Source organism: Notothenia rossii, assembly GCF_949606895.1.
Source record: "Notothenia rossii genome assembly, chromosome: 4".
In the NCBI taxonomy this organism is placed as follows: domain Eukaryota; kingdom Metazoa; phylum Chordata; class Actinopteri; order Perciformes; family Nototheniidae; genus Notothenia; species Notothenia rossii.
Window position 1 is genome coordinate 26,801,212 of NC_136902.1, and position 18,658 is coordinate 26,819,869.

Below are 18,658 nucleotides of genomic sequence, written 5' to 3' on the forward strand. Positions count from 1 at the left end.
TGATGATTAAGTGAAGGATGTGGGTGAGAAACACCTGTGTGTGTCTTTGATTTAATTGACATATATATAAACATGAAACTGTTACAGTTTTGTAAAGAAATACATTTAAAATATAAGTTAAGTGTGCTTTATATATTGAATAAGCACTTACCCAAATAAACTTGATCGGTTGAGCCCTAATGTTTGTGCTTTTGAGTAATGTCCCCCCATCAACTGGTAAATGAGAAGAAAACAACAGTCAGGTAACAGATGGCATCATAAATACATTAGATATCATGTTTCATTAACTCCTAATCACATGATTGCAACTGCATATAAAAGTAGTACGGATTTCAAATTTGAATGCAGCAGTACCATACGTATAATACGGATTTACTAAAAAAAAAAATGAAGACAATAAGTTGCATTACAGCATGTGTGATACGTGCATTACACACCACTCTAAAGTATTGATGGTAGAGACAAAGATGGAGGAAATAAACCTGCAGTAGGATCCAACAAACTACACCGTGCAGCGTACGTGGGTATTTAAAAAGTCAGCAGAGGTTTTTGTGAATACATTATCAGAACCGTCTCTCACTTTGTCCTGCAGAACTCTGTAGGACAATGCTTTCATCTGAGAAAAATAAAATCAGCAGTCAACAGGATAACTCTTAGTATTACATGTGTTTACCCTGCGATATATCTGAGCAGAAATGTCAGCACACCAAATTTGAAATTAAGAAGCATAGTAAGTGCCTTACTTTTATTAATAGAATCAGAAAGTTGGAAGTAAAGAGAAGAAAACAGGAAGTCAGGACTCCAGGCAAGAGGAACGACTGGAAACGGAGAAAAGACAAATGGCACGTCACATTACCGGGGTTATATCTTCAGTGATGGATCACTGTTAACAGCTCTACTGTATATCCATGAAATGTGTAGTATTATTGGTAGATCTATGTGGCCTCGGGCCGTGTGCTTTAGTGGAGCATGAGGGAATTAATCTATAGAATAACATATGTACATCTCTCAGAGACACACACACACAGCGGGAGAGTCTGTCATGGTTATTTTAATTCTGAGACAGGAACGACACAGAAACTGTAGGCGGGCAGATGTTTGTAGCAGAGTTATCATTTACATTGAGATGGGCATACACACTATGTATGTATGTCAGAAAGCTATGTGGAGATTTTTCAGGATAAGAACATACTATGAATATTGAAATGCTAACAGCTGGTGCTTTAGAATGTAACTTCTTTTAATACTGAAAAGGAGATAAGTAAAACTGAAAATATCCATTATAAAGCCGTATTGGATGAGCAATTCATTCTTACTTTAAAAGCCTTATTTATGCTCTAGGATTTGAGTAATCTTGGTTAGTTTCCAGCTGAAAAGTCTCCACATCAAGAATGTAATCATGTACACAAGAAGAATTTGATAGGAAAGCAATTGAACTTCAATAATCAGCTGCATCTAGACTGAATATGAGAATAAAACACAGCACAGGATCAAAAGATAGAAGAGATGGGAGCGAGGGTAGCAGAGAGGAGAAGAAGGTCAAAGATGTTGAGGCCTGAGGGTGAAAACATGGCATACTGTATCTATCATATAAATAGATATATATATATTACAGAGACACTATAGGGTATGAACACGTCCCTCATTCTGCTTATTCCCTTTAATACTGTGGCGATTACAGCTGTGGTCATCAAGCCAGTCACTGTAAAGAAATCTGCATATTGAAAGTCCCTTTTCTAAAGAAATGTGAAAAACTAAACATTAAAAACACCATTCAGAGACGAGCTACATTTGCAGAGGTCAAACAACATGTCATGCAGGGAGGAGTAAGATTTTCTTTAGACTTGTGTATGTTTTGTTCCAACATGAAATATTAATACAAAATAAAATAAAAACACCAACTTACTAAATAATGTATAGCAGAGCTTTTAAAACAAATTATGGCACATTTGAACAGATAATGGCAACACATTTCACATTATTCAAGGATCAATTTCAGGTCATTAAGAAAAATGTATAAATAACATTTTTGGCATAAAACTCTCCATATATATCACTTTCATGCCATTTCATGCATTTCCTAACGTTATGGCACGATGCCCTAAATGTACTGTCTTTGTCAAACAATGATGAACACCTATAACATCTGGTATGAGGATTGATACTAAACATCTGTGATTTGTCAAGCAGGGTAAAAGGGATAGGAGGGCTTTGAACACAGAAAGTAAGACTCATGTGCAGAATATATGATCTGTACCATTTTTTTAAATGACAATAAATAATCTTGTGTCATTAATAAATACACGGTGGATAAGGTACATGAAGGGGGCCTTTAACAGTAAAGCAAGGCTTATTAAAAGCAAAACGACTCTTTTCAGGCAGTGAGTAAGACACCCATGTCTAAGTGACAGTTAATAGGGGACTGTGATCATATTGAGGCAAATTAGACAGTGAAACAAGGTGTAGAGTTTAAATGAGGTGAAGCACCCAGTAATGTTATTATTTCCTTATGTTTAAATCTAATTGTTAATGTAATTAAACCCAATACTTTAATAACTTGATTTATAGTATATTGAAATGTCCTGTCTGACTTTGTCATAACAATTTTGCCGTTAAAAGTTGGGAAAGTTTTTATTCTCTCCTAAACTGGCGTATTTTTTCGATGCATAATGTCATGATTAATAAAAATGTTTTTAATTCTCAGAAATATAAATTGTCGAGGCGTGTTAGTTTCAATCTAACCTACTTAAAAAATTTGACGCTGATTAGATTTTTGGAAAGGTAAAATAAAGGCTTTAGTTAGAATTGGAAATTAATACAAATGGCAAGACGTATGTTGTTTTAAATGTATATTTTCACGTTTTGGAACTACACTTAGCCTTGTTATGGAGGGTTGGAGGATAAGATTGATACAATTCTCTTAAGTACAGTGAATATGGACAATATGATTGTCATTGTTTTTTATATTCTTGTCCAAAATGTTCAAAAACCAAAGTGTATAACAACAATTCTAGTTTTAATACGGTTATGTGTTTTATCGACTGGGACCATTAACATCCTGCAAAATACCCTGTCATACGTTTGTCAAACGCATAATGTTTTTGTTATACTTGGATTTGTACAAATACAAGATATAACTTGTATATTGGAGATTGTCCCTCTGCTTGCGGTCGTTAGCTAAGCTAACTGGCTGTAGCTTCATATTTACTGTACAGACATTAGAGCGGTGATAATCATAACCTCAAATGTGAAACTGATACTTCAACAGCTCACATTCTCCAGGAAATTCAAGCTGAACAATTGAGAGGTTACTTACGTCACATGTAATGATTTATGGGTCATATTGTAGTACTTTATATGTCTCATCTCTTACAGTGGGCACCTGTATAACATAACACTCGACTGTCACAGCCTGAGCTGAAACGTTGCCAAAATAAGGGATTGTCTTAGTTGAATACATGTTCACTGCTAAAGGAAGTGTGTACGTGATGAAGCTACAGTTGCAAAACACATGTGAGTGTGTGTCTAAGTGAGATAGGTGAAGAGGTAGGGTCAGCAGAGATCCCAGGAAGAGAGAATCATGTCCAGGCTATAGTTGCCTGATGGGGGGGAGGTTGAGGGTCTCCAGAGCACTGTGGTAGAGCTCTCTCAACGCTCTCAACAGATGCAGACGACAAAACATCTGGTTGAACAGATGAGGCAGCGGCTCCTGGAGAGAGAGACAGAAAGACAAGGGGAAGAGGAAATGTGTGGGTGGGTTAAAGAAAGAGAAAGAGAAAGAAAAACAGGGATTTCAGACCAAAAGCAAGATTTAGAAGGAACTCACACTTCATACAACTGGTAGGTTTTTTTTCAACATTGTTTACATTTGTCAGTCACAATGAAATAACCAGAACATAGCACACTAATCTCTGTTCAACAGTGAGGGAACATGGACAAAAACGCCTATTTAAAATTGTTTATAAAAGTATTTATAAATATATAAATTAAAAATAGTAATATTCACCAAAACTCACATCTCCTGGGCTTATAATTCCCTTTCAGTGAATAAACACGATCATATATATACTGTACAAGCACAAGACTACGGTTACTGACGACAGTGTATAAATGATCAAAAGTAAATGTATCCTCACCCCCAGCACATGGACTCTGTTGTAGTACGAGCTGAAGTCTTTACTGAGAGACACTAGGAATTTACAGATCTGAGGAACACAAACAAGAGTTAGAAAAACATAATGATGTATTAACAAATCAATGTATATACATAAACATAACAACAGCCAAGTTCGGTTAGATGGCCCTCTTTGTTTAGTGATAAATTAATCTCAATCCCCTGACCTGTTCAGTCTTAATGTTGACTCTGGCTCCTCCCCCTTCACAGTCTAACGCTTGTCCTGATTGGTCCAGCTGCTCGGAGAATGTAATGAGGTAATTGAACAGCAGAAGCCACTCGCCCTGTCAGTCAAAACACAGACAGCATGGAAGGATTAACACTGAAGTGTGTCTGAGGAAAGTGAGAAGAGTTTAACGTATTTTTAATAAAACAACATGGTACCTCCTCTTTCAGAGCAGAGAAGTCCAGCTTGGAGGTGTCAGGGATTTCTGGGTAGAGACCTGCAGGTAAACAGCCAGAAACACGACATTACAAATAGAATACGATACAATTCAACAATGCTAAATTATCAGTTTCTGTGGTTTTATGTATGTATTTTTTTGTTATTTATTCTACAAACTTCTGACAACATTTCTCTGTGTTGGAATTCAACAGACACTGGAATGGAATGTCTGTTGTGGTCTCTTCATTTTTTCCAGAGCTATATATTTTCTTTTCTTAAAATGAAATAAAATACTAAAATAAACAAACCCCAAAAAATTTGATTTATTTTATTGGGCTGCCTCTCCAACACACCCGTTCAATTATGCTGGCACTTAATGTATAGTTGTATCTTAGTTTATCATATTACATCATCATTTATTGGTTGAGAAAAATTGGGGTCTGTAAAGTAACTCGCTGAGGAAAAAAGTGTAATAGTTGCATCTGACATGTACTGGGGTATAAATATAAGGTAGCAGAATACAAAAATACTAAGTAAAGTACAAAAAAGTCAACGAAAAACATACTATAACTACTTAGTAGTAGTTGAATGACTTGGATACTTTTTTGTTACCACTGGTCTATCCCTACTGTCACAGGGATGCACTGCATGTGTCAAATTGTCTCCAGAAAGCAACAAAAACAACAACAGCTTTAGACTGTAGTTCTCACAGACATCTTCTTGTATGATAAGAAAATTAGATTAACAATCATTTGTCTAACATTGTAACATCTATACAGGAAGTTAGGAAATAAGACCACTGATGAAAAGACACCACTGTCCTGCATTTCTCTGTTCACCTACAGGACCAAAGTGGCAGCAAATCTTTGATGTCTCTTTTTATTAACAGTGATAGTATAGAAGTAGCTCACCACATTCATTGTCTGTATTGATTTCTTTCAAATGTGCTCGACAGAACACTTTTACAAGAGAGCAATACATTCAGCCTGTGATTTATCAGAGCACATCATCACACTCCTGCTGAACTCTTATGACTCTGGCTGTGCCTTCTTCTTTTTAATTGAAATATTGATTTTAAATTTGATGAAGTATGCCATGTCTTTTTTAATTCTTAGACTAAGTGAATGCTGCCAGGCCGCAGCAGTCTGAGTTAGAGGTTTGTCACGTTGTTGACCAGAGGAATGAAACATGAATCTCTTGCATAACTCACCCTTCTCCACCCCTCTCTCGTAGCTGTCGAACAGAGTGTGCAGTCTGGCGCAGTTATACATCACAAACACTCCTCCTCTCGGCCCTTTGGTGGACACGCCCCCTTCCCTCTGGACGTCCAGTGTCACCTAAACAGACAGCTGTCAATCATTCTGGCTCCACTTATTAAAGATCAGAGTACATTGTCATCAGTGACCTTATTCTAATGAACCAATATGGCACTTTTTGACAAATACACATCAACTAAATGCATGGTCTGTGTTAGCACCCATCATTGGAGGTGGCACATAAAAGAGAATAATTAGTGCGAGTGAATGTGTGTTTTTCCTGTAAATACGTGGATAACATTGAATGACTACATTTTTCACAACCACACAGCTGATGATGACTCACAGGACTGGTGTGGACCGTTGACAGCAGCTCAAATCTGACGGTGGCAGAGGTCATGACCCTGATGATGTTATCCCACGTCTGACCTACAAGAGGAAAAAGAGGAGGAGGTTGTATTTCACTGCAGGACACTCCTTTCACATTCAGCATCCGTCAGTTCAATGTGATAACTGAGGAGCAGATGATTCAAAATGTCCCTCATGCAGGAAGCGATAACATGTCCTCTTATTTTTGATCATGTCTGAGGTAAAGTCTTTCAAGGTTTTCTGGAACACACCTACGTGATAAGGCCCAAAGATTCTAATTTCATGGACTACAAAATGTCCAAAACATTTGAGAAGAATAAAAGAACTCGTAAATATCATAAAACATTGTTTATTTTGTGTTTTAGATTTATTATAATCATCAGATTATTAAAGTATTTTCCTCATGCACACCTCTAATTTGTGTTCAAGTAGAATTTTAATTATTAGCTCATCATGGTGAGAGTAGACTTGTATAGTTAAGGACATTTTGTGTATCTGGAGTCGACTGCTCTCTCTCTCAACAGAAGATATAAGAGACATTTAGGACAAAGTTGCTTCATGAGGCACATTACAAAGAGGATGTACATAAATACGCACCTTCTACCTGATCTCCATACTTCATCTCTGAGGCCTCCTTCATCTGACCTCTCCTCAGCCTGCAGGAGAGGAAACCAAGGCGCTTTTTAGACATGTACACAGACAGCTGGCCTAAAATGACTACGTGATATCACAGAGATCTCTTAAAGCCCTATTAACCCCAACGAGTGTTCTTTTAATTTAGTTTAATTAGAACTGCAAAGTCACAGTGCAGATGAGATCCTAGTGAGTGTTTGGTGATAATAAACATCTGTCTACTGGAGAGCATAACAGGGAGACAGGACAGAGGGAATATAGAGGACATATAGAAGGAGACAGAAACTTTGAGAATACACAAGAGAGGAGGCAGACAGTGAGATGTGACCTACTGCAGATACTGTGCAGCGGTGTGGTGAGAGCCAGGAGTCTTCACCGGCCCACACACCAGATGTCTCTGCAGACACAGAGAGAAGAGCAGGTAAAGATAGGAACACATACATGGTGTGTGTGTGTGTGTGTGTGTGTGTGTGTGTGTGTGTGTGTGTGTGTGTGTGTGTGTGTGTGTGTGTGTGTGTGTGTGTGTGTGTGTGTGTGTGTGTGTGTGTGTGTGTGTGTGTGTGTGTGTGTGTGTGTGTGTGTGGTTACCTGCGTGTGTGTCGCTCCACTGGCTCTCCACAGCACTGCTATCTGCTGCTGGCGGAACTCATCCTGACAGGAAGTCACATGTAACACTGTTGCCATGGCTACCTATAGAAGAGGAAGCAAGGGCATATGAAGTTTTATGTCATTTTTAATGAGAAAAAATGTGTTTGAAACTGCATAGTGTGTGTGTCTTACTGTGCAGTCGGCAGTGGCTCGGTCCAGCTGCGCCAGGTGGGAAACACTGTCCCTGTGAACTGGAACAAATACACAAACATGTCCTACCAGTTAACATTACATGCCAACTATCTGCTTAGCTACTCTTCTATTAGAGGCATGGTAACACTGCCAATGGTTTGAAGGAAATAGTTAAGCATTTTGTGAATAACACTAATTAACGTTCTATCATAGTTGAGGGGCTTAACTTATATTTGTATTTTAAATGTTTACGGTGGAGTTTTGACCTCTAGGAGTGCTAAGTAGTGGTTAAATGTTGGTTGATAAATGACCCATTAAGAGGACCCATCTTGATGACCTGTTAAACTGTTCTGCTAGTATTTCACACAGTTCCACTGATTGATAGGTGGCAGTAATGCTCCAATATACACAGTACAAGAAAAACACTTTCTCTAAAACATGGATGTCAACAATGCTTTTAAAAAAAAGCATTTGCAAACCAACGTAAAAAATAAATAAATTGGTTTGCAATTTGGATCAAGGTAATAGCACGTGACACTTATGTTAGACCTTAAGGATACAAACAATTCCATTTGGTTATTAAAAGTGATTGTAACATCATAGGAAGTAGGAAACTACTATGGGGACCTTTAAGTATAGAGTTGGAAACAACTAGCTTAGCTCAGCATAAAGACTTGAAGCAGGGGGAGCAGTTAGCCTGGCTTTACCCAAAGGTAAAAACAAGCTCATGAATAAATATGTCATATCTTGTTTGTTGAACACATGTCTTTGAGGCCTCACCTGTGCAGGTACCGATGCTGGGGTCGTATCCCAGCAGCCCCTCCTCCTGGAACACGCGTTTCAGGTTAACCCTGAGGCCTCCCTCATTCTCCCCTTCCTCTGCCTTCCTCCCTCCTCCTCCTCCTCCTCCGCCGCCGCCTCCTCCTCCTCCTCCTCCTCCTCCTCCTCCTCCTCCTCCTCCTCCTCCTCCTCCGCTGGTTCTCCTGCCTCTTTCTGTTTCCCTCTCTTTGTATGGGGAGTTCTCCAGCGCATCCTGAATCTTCTCCTCCCGCTCCTCATTGGTCCAGTTGGCTGGAGCTGTCGGCCAATCGATGCCCAGGGCTCGGAGAAAGGTGATGATGTCGCTGTCTTCAGGAAGCGTGGGGCAGTAAGACACTGCCAATCTGGAACAGGTAAGGAGGTTTTTAGTGATTAAAGTGGGGTTTCCTTCTATGGCTGATAAATAGACTTATATTTTATACACAGATGATGGAACAATTAATTTGACTGATGAACATTAATAAGTAAGAAAAGATTGAAACAAAGCCTACAAATGTATCCCCAATACCCATACAAGCAACAAAATACAAGGTTTTTTCTTGTTGATAATAAACAACATAATTTAAAGAACCCTTGATAGAGTAAAACAATTAAAGTGTTAGGCACAAGATAATTCAGAAATGTGGGATTAACCTGTAGATTTACCCTTGTCTTCTCAGCAGCGCCCCCATGTGGTCAGCCAGCAGAACAGTCCTCAGCTGGCCCAGGGTCAGTGTGTCTGGAGTGGGTGTGTTGGGTTTAGGGTGCAGCGCGGGGCAATTGAGCACCACACAGCCCTGCCTCTGGCCCGAGGGCTTCAGGTACTCTGTGGCTGCATCTGCCAGGACAGCTTTGAAGGCTGCGGCCCGGTCCACCCTCACCCTCAGACCCTCACCCGTTACCTCCCCACCGGCCACAGGGAGAACCCCACTGCCACGCAGGGACAAGACCCTGGACATCACTGCTGGAGGGACCTGGGCGGAGATAGCAGGTAATTAGAGACTAATGTATGCATGCATGCATGAATTCAACTTTATGTGAGAAGAAGAAAAAAGGAATTGTAGGTAATTGTTTATCACTTTTAGTTAACTAATCATATGTAGAATTACACTACACATGGTAAACAGTACAGTTAAATGTATTGGACAAGAGAACAGCTCAGAAATAAAAATGCATCAGCACAATAAGAGCACCAGTCATGTAATGATTGAATTACAATGGATAGGGTGCCTAATATAAAGTATAGTACCAAATGTATATACGTAAAAGAAGGTTTTTGGGCGCATATGCATACAAACTAGAGGTGGTTTGATACAGTGAAATAGCATGCAACTGAGATAAGAGGATATTGTACTAGCATGTCATTTAAAAGCTTAGTTCACATAGATGTGCCTGTCTAAAAAACGTTTCCCCTTGCATTTTTGTTTATGATCTTATAGAGATGCATATCAATGGAAACATATCAGATGTTGGCATCTGCATACAATCTGCTCCTAGTAATAGGATGGGTTAAAAGAAGAGAACAGATGTCACTGTGTGTGCTGTGTGCTCTGCATGTGTGACCATTAAAGAGGGTTTCATCCCTTCAATTATAGTCTATCATTATACATGTTGACAACATGTCAACAACATGATGTTGTTGATGTCACATGTTGATACATCATAGAAAAATGTGTTAATATTTATAACGGGACATAATCTTAGTTGCGTCCTATTTTGAGAAAGACTGACACGAACAAGCTATGCAGGCCTCCGTGTGTTAATGTTGCTGCACAGTTAGACTTGCTTCTCTCGCTTGCAGCTCTATGCGTGTTTGACCCATATTTCATCTGCAGCTCACGGGTTAATAATTACTGCCGCAGGCTGTTCATGTCTGGTCGATCATGATGGGGCCACCGATCAATTCAGCTGTCTCAGTAGTCAGTACCACTCAAAAATTAACATTTGGGGATTTGAAGGATTCGAGTCAGCATTCAGTTATGTTTTTCTGTCAGCTGAACTCAGCTGAGCGTTATGAAGCAGATAATTCCGATCCCCAGCCCCTATTGGCCAGGTCACGTTCCGAACAGTGAAAGCACCTTCCGTCCATTTAAATATTAATGCGCTAAACAAAAACACCGTCACCACAGCGAACACCAGGGGAACTATAATGCTGAGTGGAAGAATACAGTGTCTAAGCGTGACAAGTTTCAACTGGCTAATGGCTATGTCTAACACCAGCTAGCGTTTCATGAGAGGGCTATGGGTATCAAGCGGTTTTTAAAAAGGACTCCTTCAGTGAATATATCGTTAACATAAAACGTATTAAACACCACAAACTGTAGAATAAACCCCTTCATAATAACGTTACTAGAAAACCCAACAGGTATCAGTCAAACCAACCTGCCCGTCCGCATACAGCGTGTTGAGCATCGTGGTCGGCGACAAGAAGTCCCTGTTCCGGAGGTTTTTAGCGCTGCTCTCCTTGAACCATAGCTTCTCCGTCTCAGGGAAGACCCTTTCGCCGTTTTCCCGGCTGCCATCGAGGACATCCTCTCGTTTCACCCGCAGTGCGGAGCTCAGCGCCCGGACGGTCGGGGTGATCCGGAGGGGCGAATACTCCTCGGTGTTCTCCATCAGCAACACTAACAGGAGAGCTACCACTGCCAGGCTATCAGCACATCCACACCCTGCTCATACCCTCCGTTCAGACCCGGTGTCACTGCTCGCTGTGATGCAGGCTTTACTAAGCTCCAACACCGCTGAACATGCCAGTTACAGCCCTACGGGGAACCGCTGATCGATGTCAGATATCGGCTGTGAAGAACGACTGCATTGGATGTTTTTGTCTTCCTTTGCGGAACTAGTGTAGTGCAATCCGTGTTTCTTCCGAGGACAATTTACGTGTCGGACCAGTGGAATATGCTTAATAGCGCCCTCCAGTGTGTGGCAGAGTAACTGTAACTGTATGACCAAAAACTTGTGGACACACACTTGTCTGCATTATGTTTGAGCAATATTTCCTGTAAGAGTGTTTCGCAAATATTTACACTCTTGATCTTCTCCTTAGATCACTATGCTAAGATTTTCGTGATTGATGTTGCTGTAAATTATTGTCTTCTGTTTGCTATTGTAGTAAAGTGTTTCTATTGCATGTACAGCACTTTGGCTCGACAATTTTTTTTTTTAAATGTGCTATATTATAAAAATAAAACATGATTTGTTTCGAATGGCCCCTTTTAGGTGATTGTCACTCAGGTCTCAACAAGCACCTGGGAACATTGGAGGAAGCAGATGAGGAGGAGCAGTACAGGCCACCAGAACACATGCAGCCCTTCAACACCAGTACGTTAAAGTTTTACGGAAAAATGCAAACCTGCTGGGTCCTGAGGTCCAAAACGTATAGATCACGTTAAACATTGAAAGAAAACACTGCACAAACTGAGACATAATTATAAGAACTTGGCTTGGGAACTGGAGGGTCACTGCTTCCAGTAACCAAATCAAAGTGGGAACTGGCACCCTGTGGCCGTTTATATAATAAATGCCCACTGCATCTTATATTAGGATAGGTAAAATACTAAATCTACATTTCTCTGCGTGTGCATTGCTGTGTACCTGAGTGACGATTGAACGTGGACGCGATTCAAATCCTACATTTCCATAAACAAATATATTTAAATAATTGATACACATTTTAAAAGGCTACAGGGACAGCTTTTCCAAATGTTCATCACAAACTTAGTCTGGAGCCTTTTGGTCTGTAGAGGTGGGCTTTGGCTGCGGCATCAGTATCTGTGTGGTGTCTGTAGAAACTGCAAACACTGTCAGTACATCCCAAAATATACCAAACTGCCCTTTATAGTGAGAAAAATAGCCCACACATTTAAGATGTAAAATAATCTGAAACTGAGCACTTTGGCCACAAACTGCCACAGAATGAGGAAGCATTTGTCATCGTGCCTCCTCCAAGTCATGTGAAAAGTTGCTTCTTCCACCCATCAGAAATACTCGTTCTGCAGAAAGTCTTACCAGAGAATGTAATGATAGAAAACACACCTCAATCAGACACAGCAGAAACAGTGGAACACTTGACAAAACAGCGTTTATTCGTTTTTACACTGCTCCAACAGTTTGACAGTTTCAAAGAAGAGAGACTGAATAAGTTACTGATATAAAAGCGAAAGTAAAAAGGCACTGACAGTTACCATCGCTGATTATGAACCCTGCTTTCAGGAGTGTTCGTGTTGGAGGACGCCGGGCTGCAGAGGCTGATGGACCATGAAAAGGAAATGCACGACAATCTGATGAGTCAGCTGATCATGCATGAAAGGATCAGCTGAGGAAACCACGAGAGACACCCTGGACTCGTGGACGGGATATTGTTGAGGTTCCCTTCACCTCACTGCCCTGACACTTCCTTTGGGAGCGACATTGGAGAGCGTTATTCAGGTGAAGGGAACACCGCTCTGATGTGCCTAAGCCCTCGTATTTTTCAACAGTGTGCCAAAAGATAACTGAGATCATGTCCTCTTTAACGTGGACTCTGCTCAGTTGTGTCTAATAAAAATCCAGGACACATTACAGTCATGCTCTCTGACTCACTGCTCATATAATGTAGTGTTTTTATCAATTTATTTAACCTTAAAACGATACCATTATAAAGTGACTGTGGCTAAAAAATACCAAAGGACTATGAAGCTGCATCATATTAATAAAGACATTTAATATGACAACATTCCCCCTAAAAAATTATGTTAAATATAAATTCCAATGCAATTTTACATTCAGATGAAGCCCATTAAAATATGGCCAGGGAGACCCGTGATACTGCAAACCTTTTTCTATCCTAACAATAAAGATAACAACAGGACCTTTTCATGCTTGTTTTTACATTCAAATAATGTACCAGAATTTAAAGAAAGCATTTCTGTGTCAACAATTCATATCATATCATATTTGAGCTGTGCTGCCCAAATTAAGGGAAAACCAGAGTAAGCTATTTAAATATATATATGTTATGTGTACACACCACTGTTACAATGTAGTGAAGGAGAGAGAGCTCCTCAGTAGTTTGTGAATGCTAAGTGTGACGTAGCACAGATCATAAATGCTAAATGGGAAATGTACTCAATAACTGAACAAACATAAGGAGAATAATACAAAATATATACATTTAGAGTTATTATACAGAGAACACAAAAGGAATGTCAACTTTAAAAAGTGAGAATTCCAAATGATGTGCAGTTGGTGCTATAGGTGTCATTCTTTGCTGACACGAAATTCCCGGTTGCGTTTCCTATTCTCAGCAATCCGGGAGAAAACGTGTCATTGAGGAAAAGCACCTTCAAACTCAGTCTTTACGCTCCTATACATCTGGGTCAAAATGGAAAAGCAGCACATAACAGAGACCATGGTATTCATTTAACTTTCCTTTTGTGTTTGAGAGAAACAAAACCAATTCACTTTGAACCATCTACATCAGAATGTGTAGACTGGTATAAGCTAAACTGGTTTTGGTTTTATACTAGTCAACTGAGGCATGTATATTTTATACTTCTCTCTACCGTTACCTGTGTTATAGATCAATCGTTTTTCCCTCAAGAAAAATAAAGTTAAACTGATTTAAGAAATTCCGAGTAATCTCCTTTGATCAATGATTTGTGAGGAACCTTCTTGTTGATAGAGAAGTGTTCTAACTCCGCCGGTGCGCTCAGGACGTCCTGTGCATCATGGGATGGAAACGGAGCCTATAACCAGCTGGAGCTCAGAATTACAGCTGCATTATGGGTTCCGTTACAATCCCACCCACTAAAACGAGCTCCAGGCCCGGGCTCGGGTCATCAGGTTAACACAGCTCAAAAGAAAAGGAACAACAAGTTATTAACTGGGATACAGCTGAAACCTGCAAGTGTCTTAGTCCAATGATTATATTACATTATTTTTGGATTACAGAAAATATGTCTGATGAATTCAATATGTAAAATATGTGATTGGTAAAGGACAGCATTCTACAAAACCCAATTCATTCATTTAGAAATGTGGGAAGATGGACCCTTTAAATCCATTCTGAACACCTTGATTTAAGCGTATTAGCCAAGAACGTAATATACATAATGCTGGTTGTTAAACATCAAAACTATTTGTGTTACTAGCTCCTCCAATTTTCCACCTTCAGACACAGAACTGTAGGGTTATCTGAAATCACGGGTTATTGGTTTAACATAAAACAAGGTCATCCATCAACTCAGCTGTAAGTGGTTGAAAAGTCACCACAAATCAATGTAAGCACATTTAGTTTTTACAAAGGAAAGCACCACGAATGCTTATGATCAAACTGAAATCAAAGTATTGATGTCTTATGAAATTGGGTTGAGAGAAAATATGATGCAATTATTGCTACATTTTTCAATCTAAGCACATTTCAAAATCATTGTAAATCACAATGCATTGTTTAAAGACTCTTTGGTAATGTAGTCTTTTTGAAGTAAACCGTATATACAGCGGCTGTGAAAAGGTTTCCATGTCTGGTCAGACAATATTTGAAAATGTGTATCTTAGCAACTGATAGATAAGATCAATCTTAAAGGAAGTACTGGTAATTGTTAATCAAGTTTTCCCAGACTGTCCGTTGGATGAGGAATGCCTATCACTTACGGAATCACAAAGGTAGCTCTTTGTCTTTTTCAAATGGTGCACCATCTTGAAAAACCTGTTGTATCATCTGTTAGGAGTCGGGAAATAAATAGAAAGTTAAGTAGCAGTTAGGGCCACGAGAGGTCAGCAAGGACGACAAGGAAGAACAATTGAATGACAAATGATAGGGGAGTGCTGGAGAGAAGACGTTTACATCATATGACTCTACCTCTGTGGCTAAAAATAGCCTTTAGACACTTATTCAAAGCAGCATTAATTTCTCATTCTCAAAGGTTTGAAAAAGCCTGAAAATGAGAACTCAATCTGGACAGAAAAGAGGCAGTTGGTGAAAACAGAGAGGACTTAGATGACCTTTCACTTTGTCACTTTGACTTCCACCCTTGATAAAGAGGGCTTTGCCGGACAATATAAAGAAAGTTGAAACACCAGGCAGTTTGACAAGCAGTACAATGAGATTTGTGAGAAGAATGTAAGGACAAAGTGAAACAAGTCAAAGCAGGACAAAGGGAGAGGTGAGATGAGGACTGTGATAAAGCCAATAGTGAAAGCAAAGTGGAAATAAAGAAAGTTACGGGTATAAATAAAACATTCACATGATTGTAAAGTTTGAATAATAGTTTCTAAGAGTTGTTCAGCTCACCAACATCTCGGAGCAGCAGCGGCGTCCTCCTCTGTTGTCCCGTCTGCCAGCAACTCAGGGAGTCACACTTCCTCTTTAAATACTCACAGAGACTGATTTCACTTTCACTTCTCCTGACAGGACTCCCTCCCTTCTCCTGCTGGACAGACTTCACCACTACTGTCTTCATGTTGTCTTTTGAAAGTTTCCTAATTTCAAATACACCCCAGGTCAACTTAAATGCTTACTTTGTAAGGTGGTTTATATCTTTACCATTTGAAAATGTCATTATCGTGTGTTTTTATAAGAAGGAAAAAGGCCAAAACATTTGTTCTGATTGTTCTGAAAATATTTAAATCTGGTATGGACAATTTTAAACTTTTGCTCACTCTGTTAATGTTCAAAGGCTTCATTAAATGTAGGAAAAACACTATTATTTGTTATAACATATTGCATATCTTTTGATATAATCGTATGAGTTCATAGATATCAAATGCTTGATTGTGCTCATTTTAGTTTCTGAAGCATAATTCTTTTTTATCATATTGTATTTAGTATGTGGGCTCATGAGACTGCTTTTTTCCTCAAATGTCATCAAATTTATAGAAAACAGTAGATGTACCTTAATACTAAATGTAGTATTACAAAAGATACATTCTGTTTCCTTTGACCCTGAACAGCTCTGTTCGATGTCTGTTTCTTTCAAAACACTATAACTACAGAATGTTTACTTTGTAGAATGTATAGTAGACTGAAATACTAAATGAAAAATGGCTGCAGTAAAAGCTTGATTAACAAGAAATTGTTGCCAGAAATCAGCCAAAATACACAACAACCATGGCCTTTAGTTTCAAATATATACAAATGAAATACACAGATTCAAAAAGCAAGACACACAAGGGGAAACTGTTATAATCTACATCAGGGGTGTTAAACTCAAGGCCCGGGGGCCAAATCCGGCCTGCGACTTCATTTTATGTGGCCCCGCAAGAGCTTGCAAAGAATATAACACGTATATTATACCGTTACATGCCACTTTACAGAAGCAGGTTGCCCAAAAACTACATGTCCCACAATGCATCTCGTTTTGTGACATGCACACTGAAGAGACTTGCAATTATTTGCCCTGGACTTCTGCTTTCAGACGTAGTTAATTACTAAGTTATTATCCTATCCAATAATAAACCAATTCAGAGGCAATAATGTGATTTAATACATTATTTTATATATATATTATATATATTTATATATGTATATTTATATAGTTACAACCGGCCCTTTGAGTGCAACCTTTATGTGAATGTGGCCCGCGATGAAATTGAGTTTGACACCCCTGATCTACATGATCTGCATCACATGTCAGGCTACTCATCTCCCTCCTAAAGGCCATCAACTAGGATCAAGGTGTTTATGCTTGTGCAACAATTTAGAGGAAAGATCCACAGTATTGGTGTAAGGTTATCTTGTATGAAGACTAGAGTTGGCTTTTAAGGTGCCTATTGTGTACAGAGTTTAAATATTTGATAACAGACTGGACAAAAGGAAGCGATTCAGAAAAACAAGATGGTAAAATAAGCCGTAAAGGATAAAGTATGATTTACTTCTGGAATAAAATGCTGTGGGATATCATTCTTTAGGGAGTAGCAGCAGTGGTTTAACTTCCATTTGATGATTTGCACGTCAAAAGTGGTCAGTTGTAAAGGTTCAAATGGGTTCAATTTGGTTTAAAAGTATGATATTTTAGACATGTATAGGTACAATGGTTTCAACATTAATGTATGTATAAACATTTAAATTGCTTAACAATAAAATAAATCTATTTAAATGCCATTATGTTTCATGAAACCTAGACATTTGGAAAGACTTTAATGTTTTAGTATTCCATGAATCATTGTTTGGTTTCCCATGTGAAACCCTGATCCTTCAGTTGGCATATCTGAACTGCTTCCTTGTGTGTTCATTAGTCTTTGACATGATGGATGATGTGAGACAGGTGTGTGTGTGTGTGTGTGTGTGTGTGTGTGTGTGTGTGTGTGTGTGTGTGTGTGTGTGTGTGTGTGTGTGTGTGTGTGTGTGTGTGTGTGTGTGTGTGTGAGCAGGTGTGAGCAGGTGTGAGCAGCAGAGTGTGACCGCAGCAGTCCCATCGGTCCGTCTGGGTGTCAGCCTGGAAAGTCCGGTGGATTCAGAGGGTACCTGATCCTCCCCAGAGACCCCCTGCAGCGGGCAGGTAAGGGGGGAACCGGGGGGCCCCTCCCACGCTTTGTCCTTCAATGTCCTTCAGTAATTAACAGCTCAGCAGAAATGCAGGTATGATCTGATTGGATGGACCGGCAACCAACTGCTGTTCTCCAAAGGGAATGTGAAAATGAATGCCACGTTGCACAGTTCTATTAATGATAAGGGTTTATCTTCTCGGAAACTCACTTCACAGTTTTAGTTTAACAAAGTATTAACAAAGTTAGCATGTAATACAGTTCTTGATTATTTTTAACACACATTTTAGAAAGTTATTTTTCCTTAAACGAGCCAGATAGCCAGATAATTCATTTCTGTTACAAATCTGAGTCAGTGTACAGCCGGCCAGCTAAACATTTGAAAATGTGTCTACAGTAAGCTCTTATTTGCAATATGTTAGGTAGTATTTACTTGTGTTAAAATTTGACCAGTCGGCGTTTGCAGTCATTTTTCAAGTGTCTCAATGTGTAGTTTCCCTATATTTGAAGTGGTGGACAGCATATTGAGTCAATTGTGCTATGAATACTATACTTTAAAGGCATCTTAATGGAAGATGGAATACTGACTGTTTTGTTGGCATATTAAACTATGAGCTTTTTCATGACCTTTTCTGGCAAACAGTACAATGATTATTTTTTAACTCGGCTGAGACCTTTGTTGACATTTTATGATTTTTTGGGTCATTCTATACTTTTACTTTTGACTTGCTTATTTACAACATACTTTAGTGTGATTTTTGCATACTGTACAATATAATGTATAGGATAATATTA

The 18,658-nt window shown here is 39.2% G+C and overlaps 1 protein-coding gene and 1 long non-coding RNA gene across 2 annotated transcripts; one reads left to right on the forward strand and one right to left on the reverse strand.

The window, feature by feature from the left end:
* Positions 1–1,033: 1,033 nt before the first annotated feature.
* On the reverse strand, positions 1,034–11,241 carry dalrd3 (DALR anticodon binding domain containing 3). Its single transcript, XM_079675784.1, is given in 15 exon segments — positions 1,034–3,709; positions 4,137–4,205; positions 4,342–4,458; positions 4,559–4,617; positions 5,770–5,896; positions 6,162–6,244; positions 6,782–6,840; positions 7,150–7,214; positions 7,406–7,507; positions 7,598–7,656; positions 8,378–8,516; positions 8,519–8,554; positions 8,556–8,760; positions 9,062–9,369; positions 10,778–11,241. Coding segments are annotated over 15 exon segments (1,782 nt in total). The 5' UTR covers positions 11,012–11,241; the 3' UTR covers positions 1,034–3,589.
* A 73-nt stretch (positions 11,242–11,314) lies between these two features.
* Positions 11,315–13,948, forward strand: LOC307035922. The gene is made up of 3 exons (XR_013807240.1): positions 11,315–11,399; positions 11,618–11,719; positions 12,611–13,948. It is a non-coding gene; the product is annotated as an uncharacterized lncRNA (long non-coding RNA).
* Positions 13,949–18,658: the final 4,710 nt, after the last annotated feature.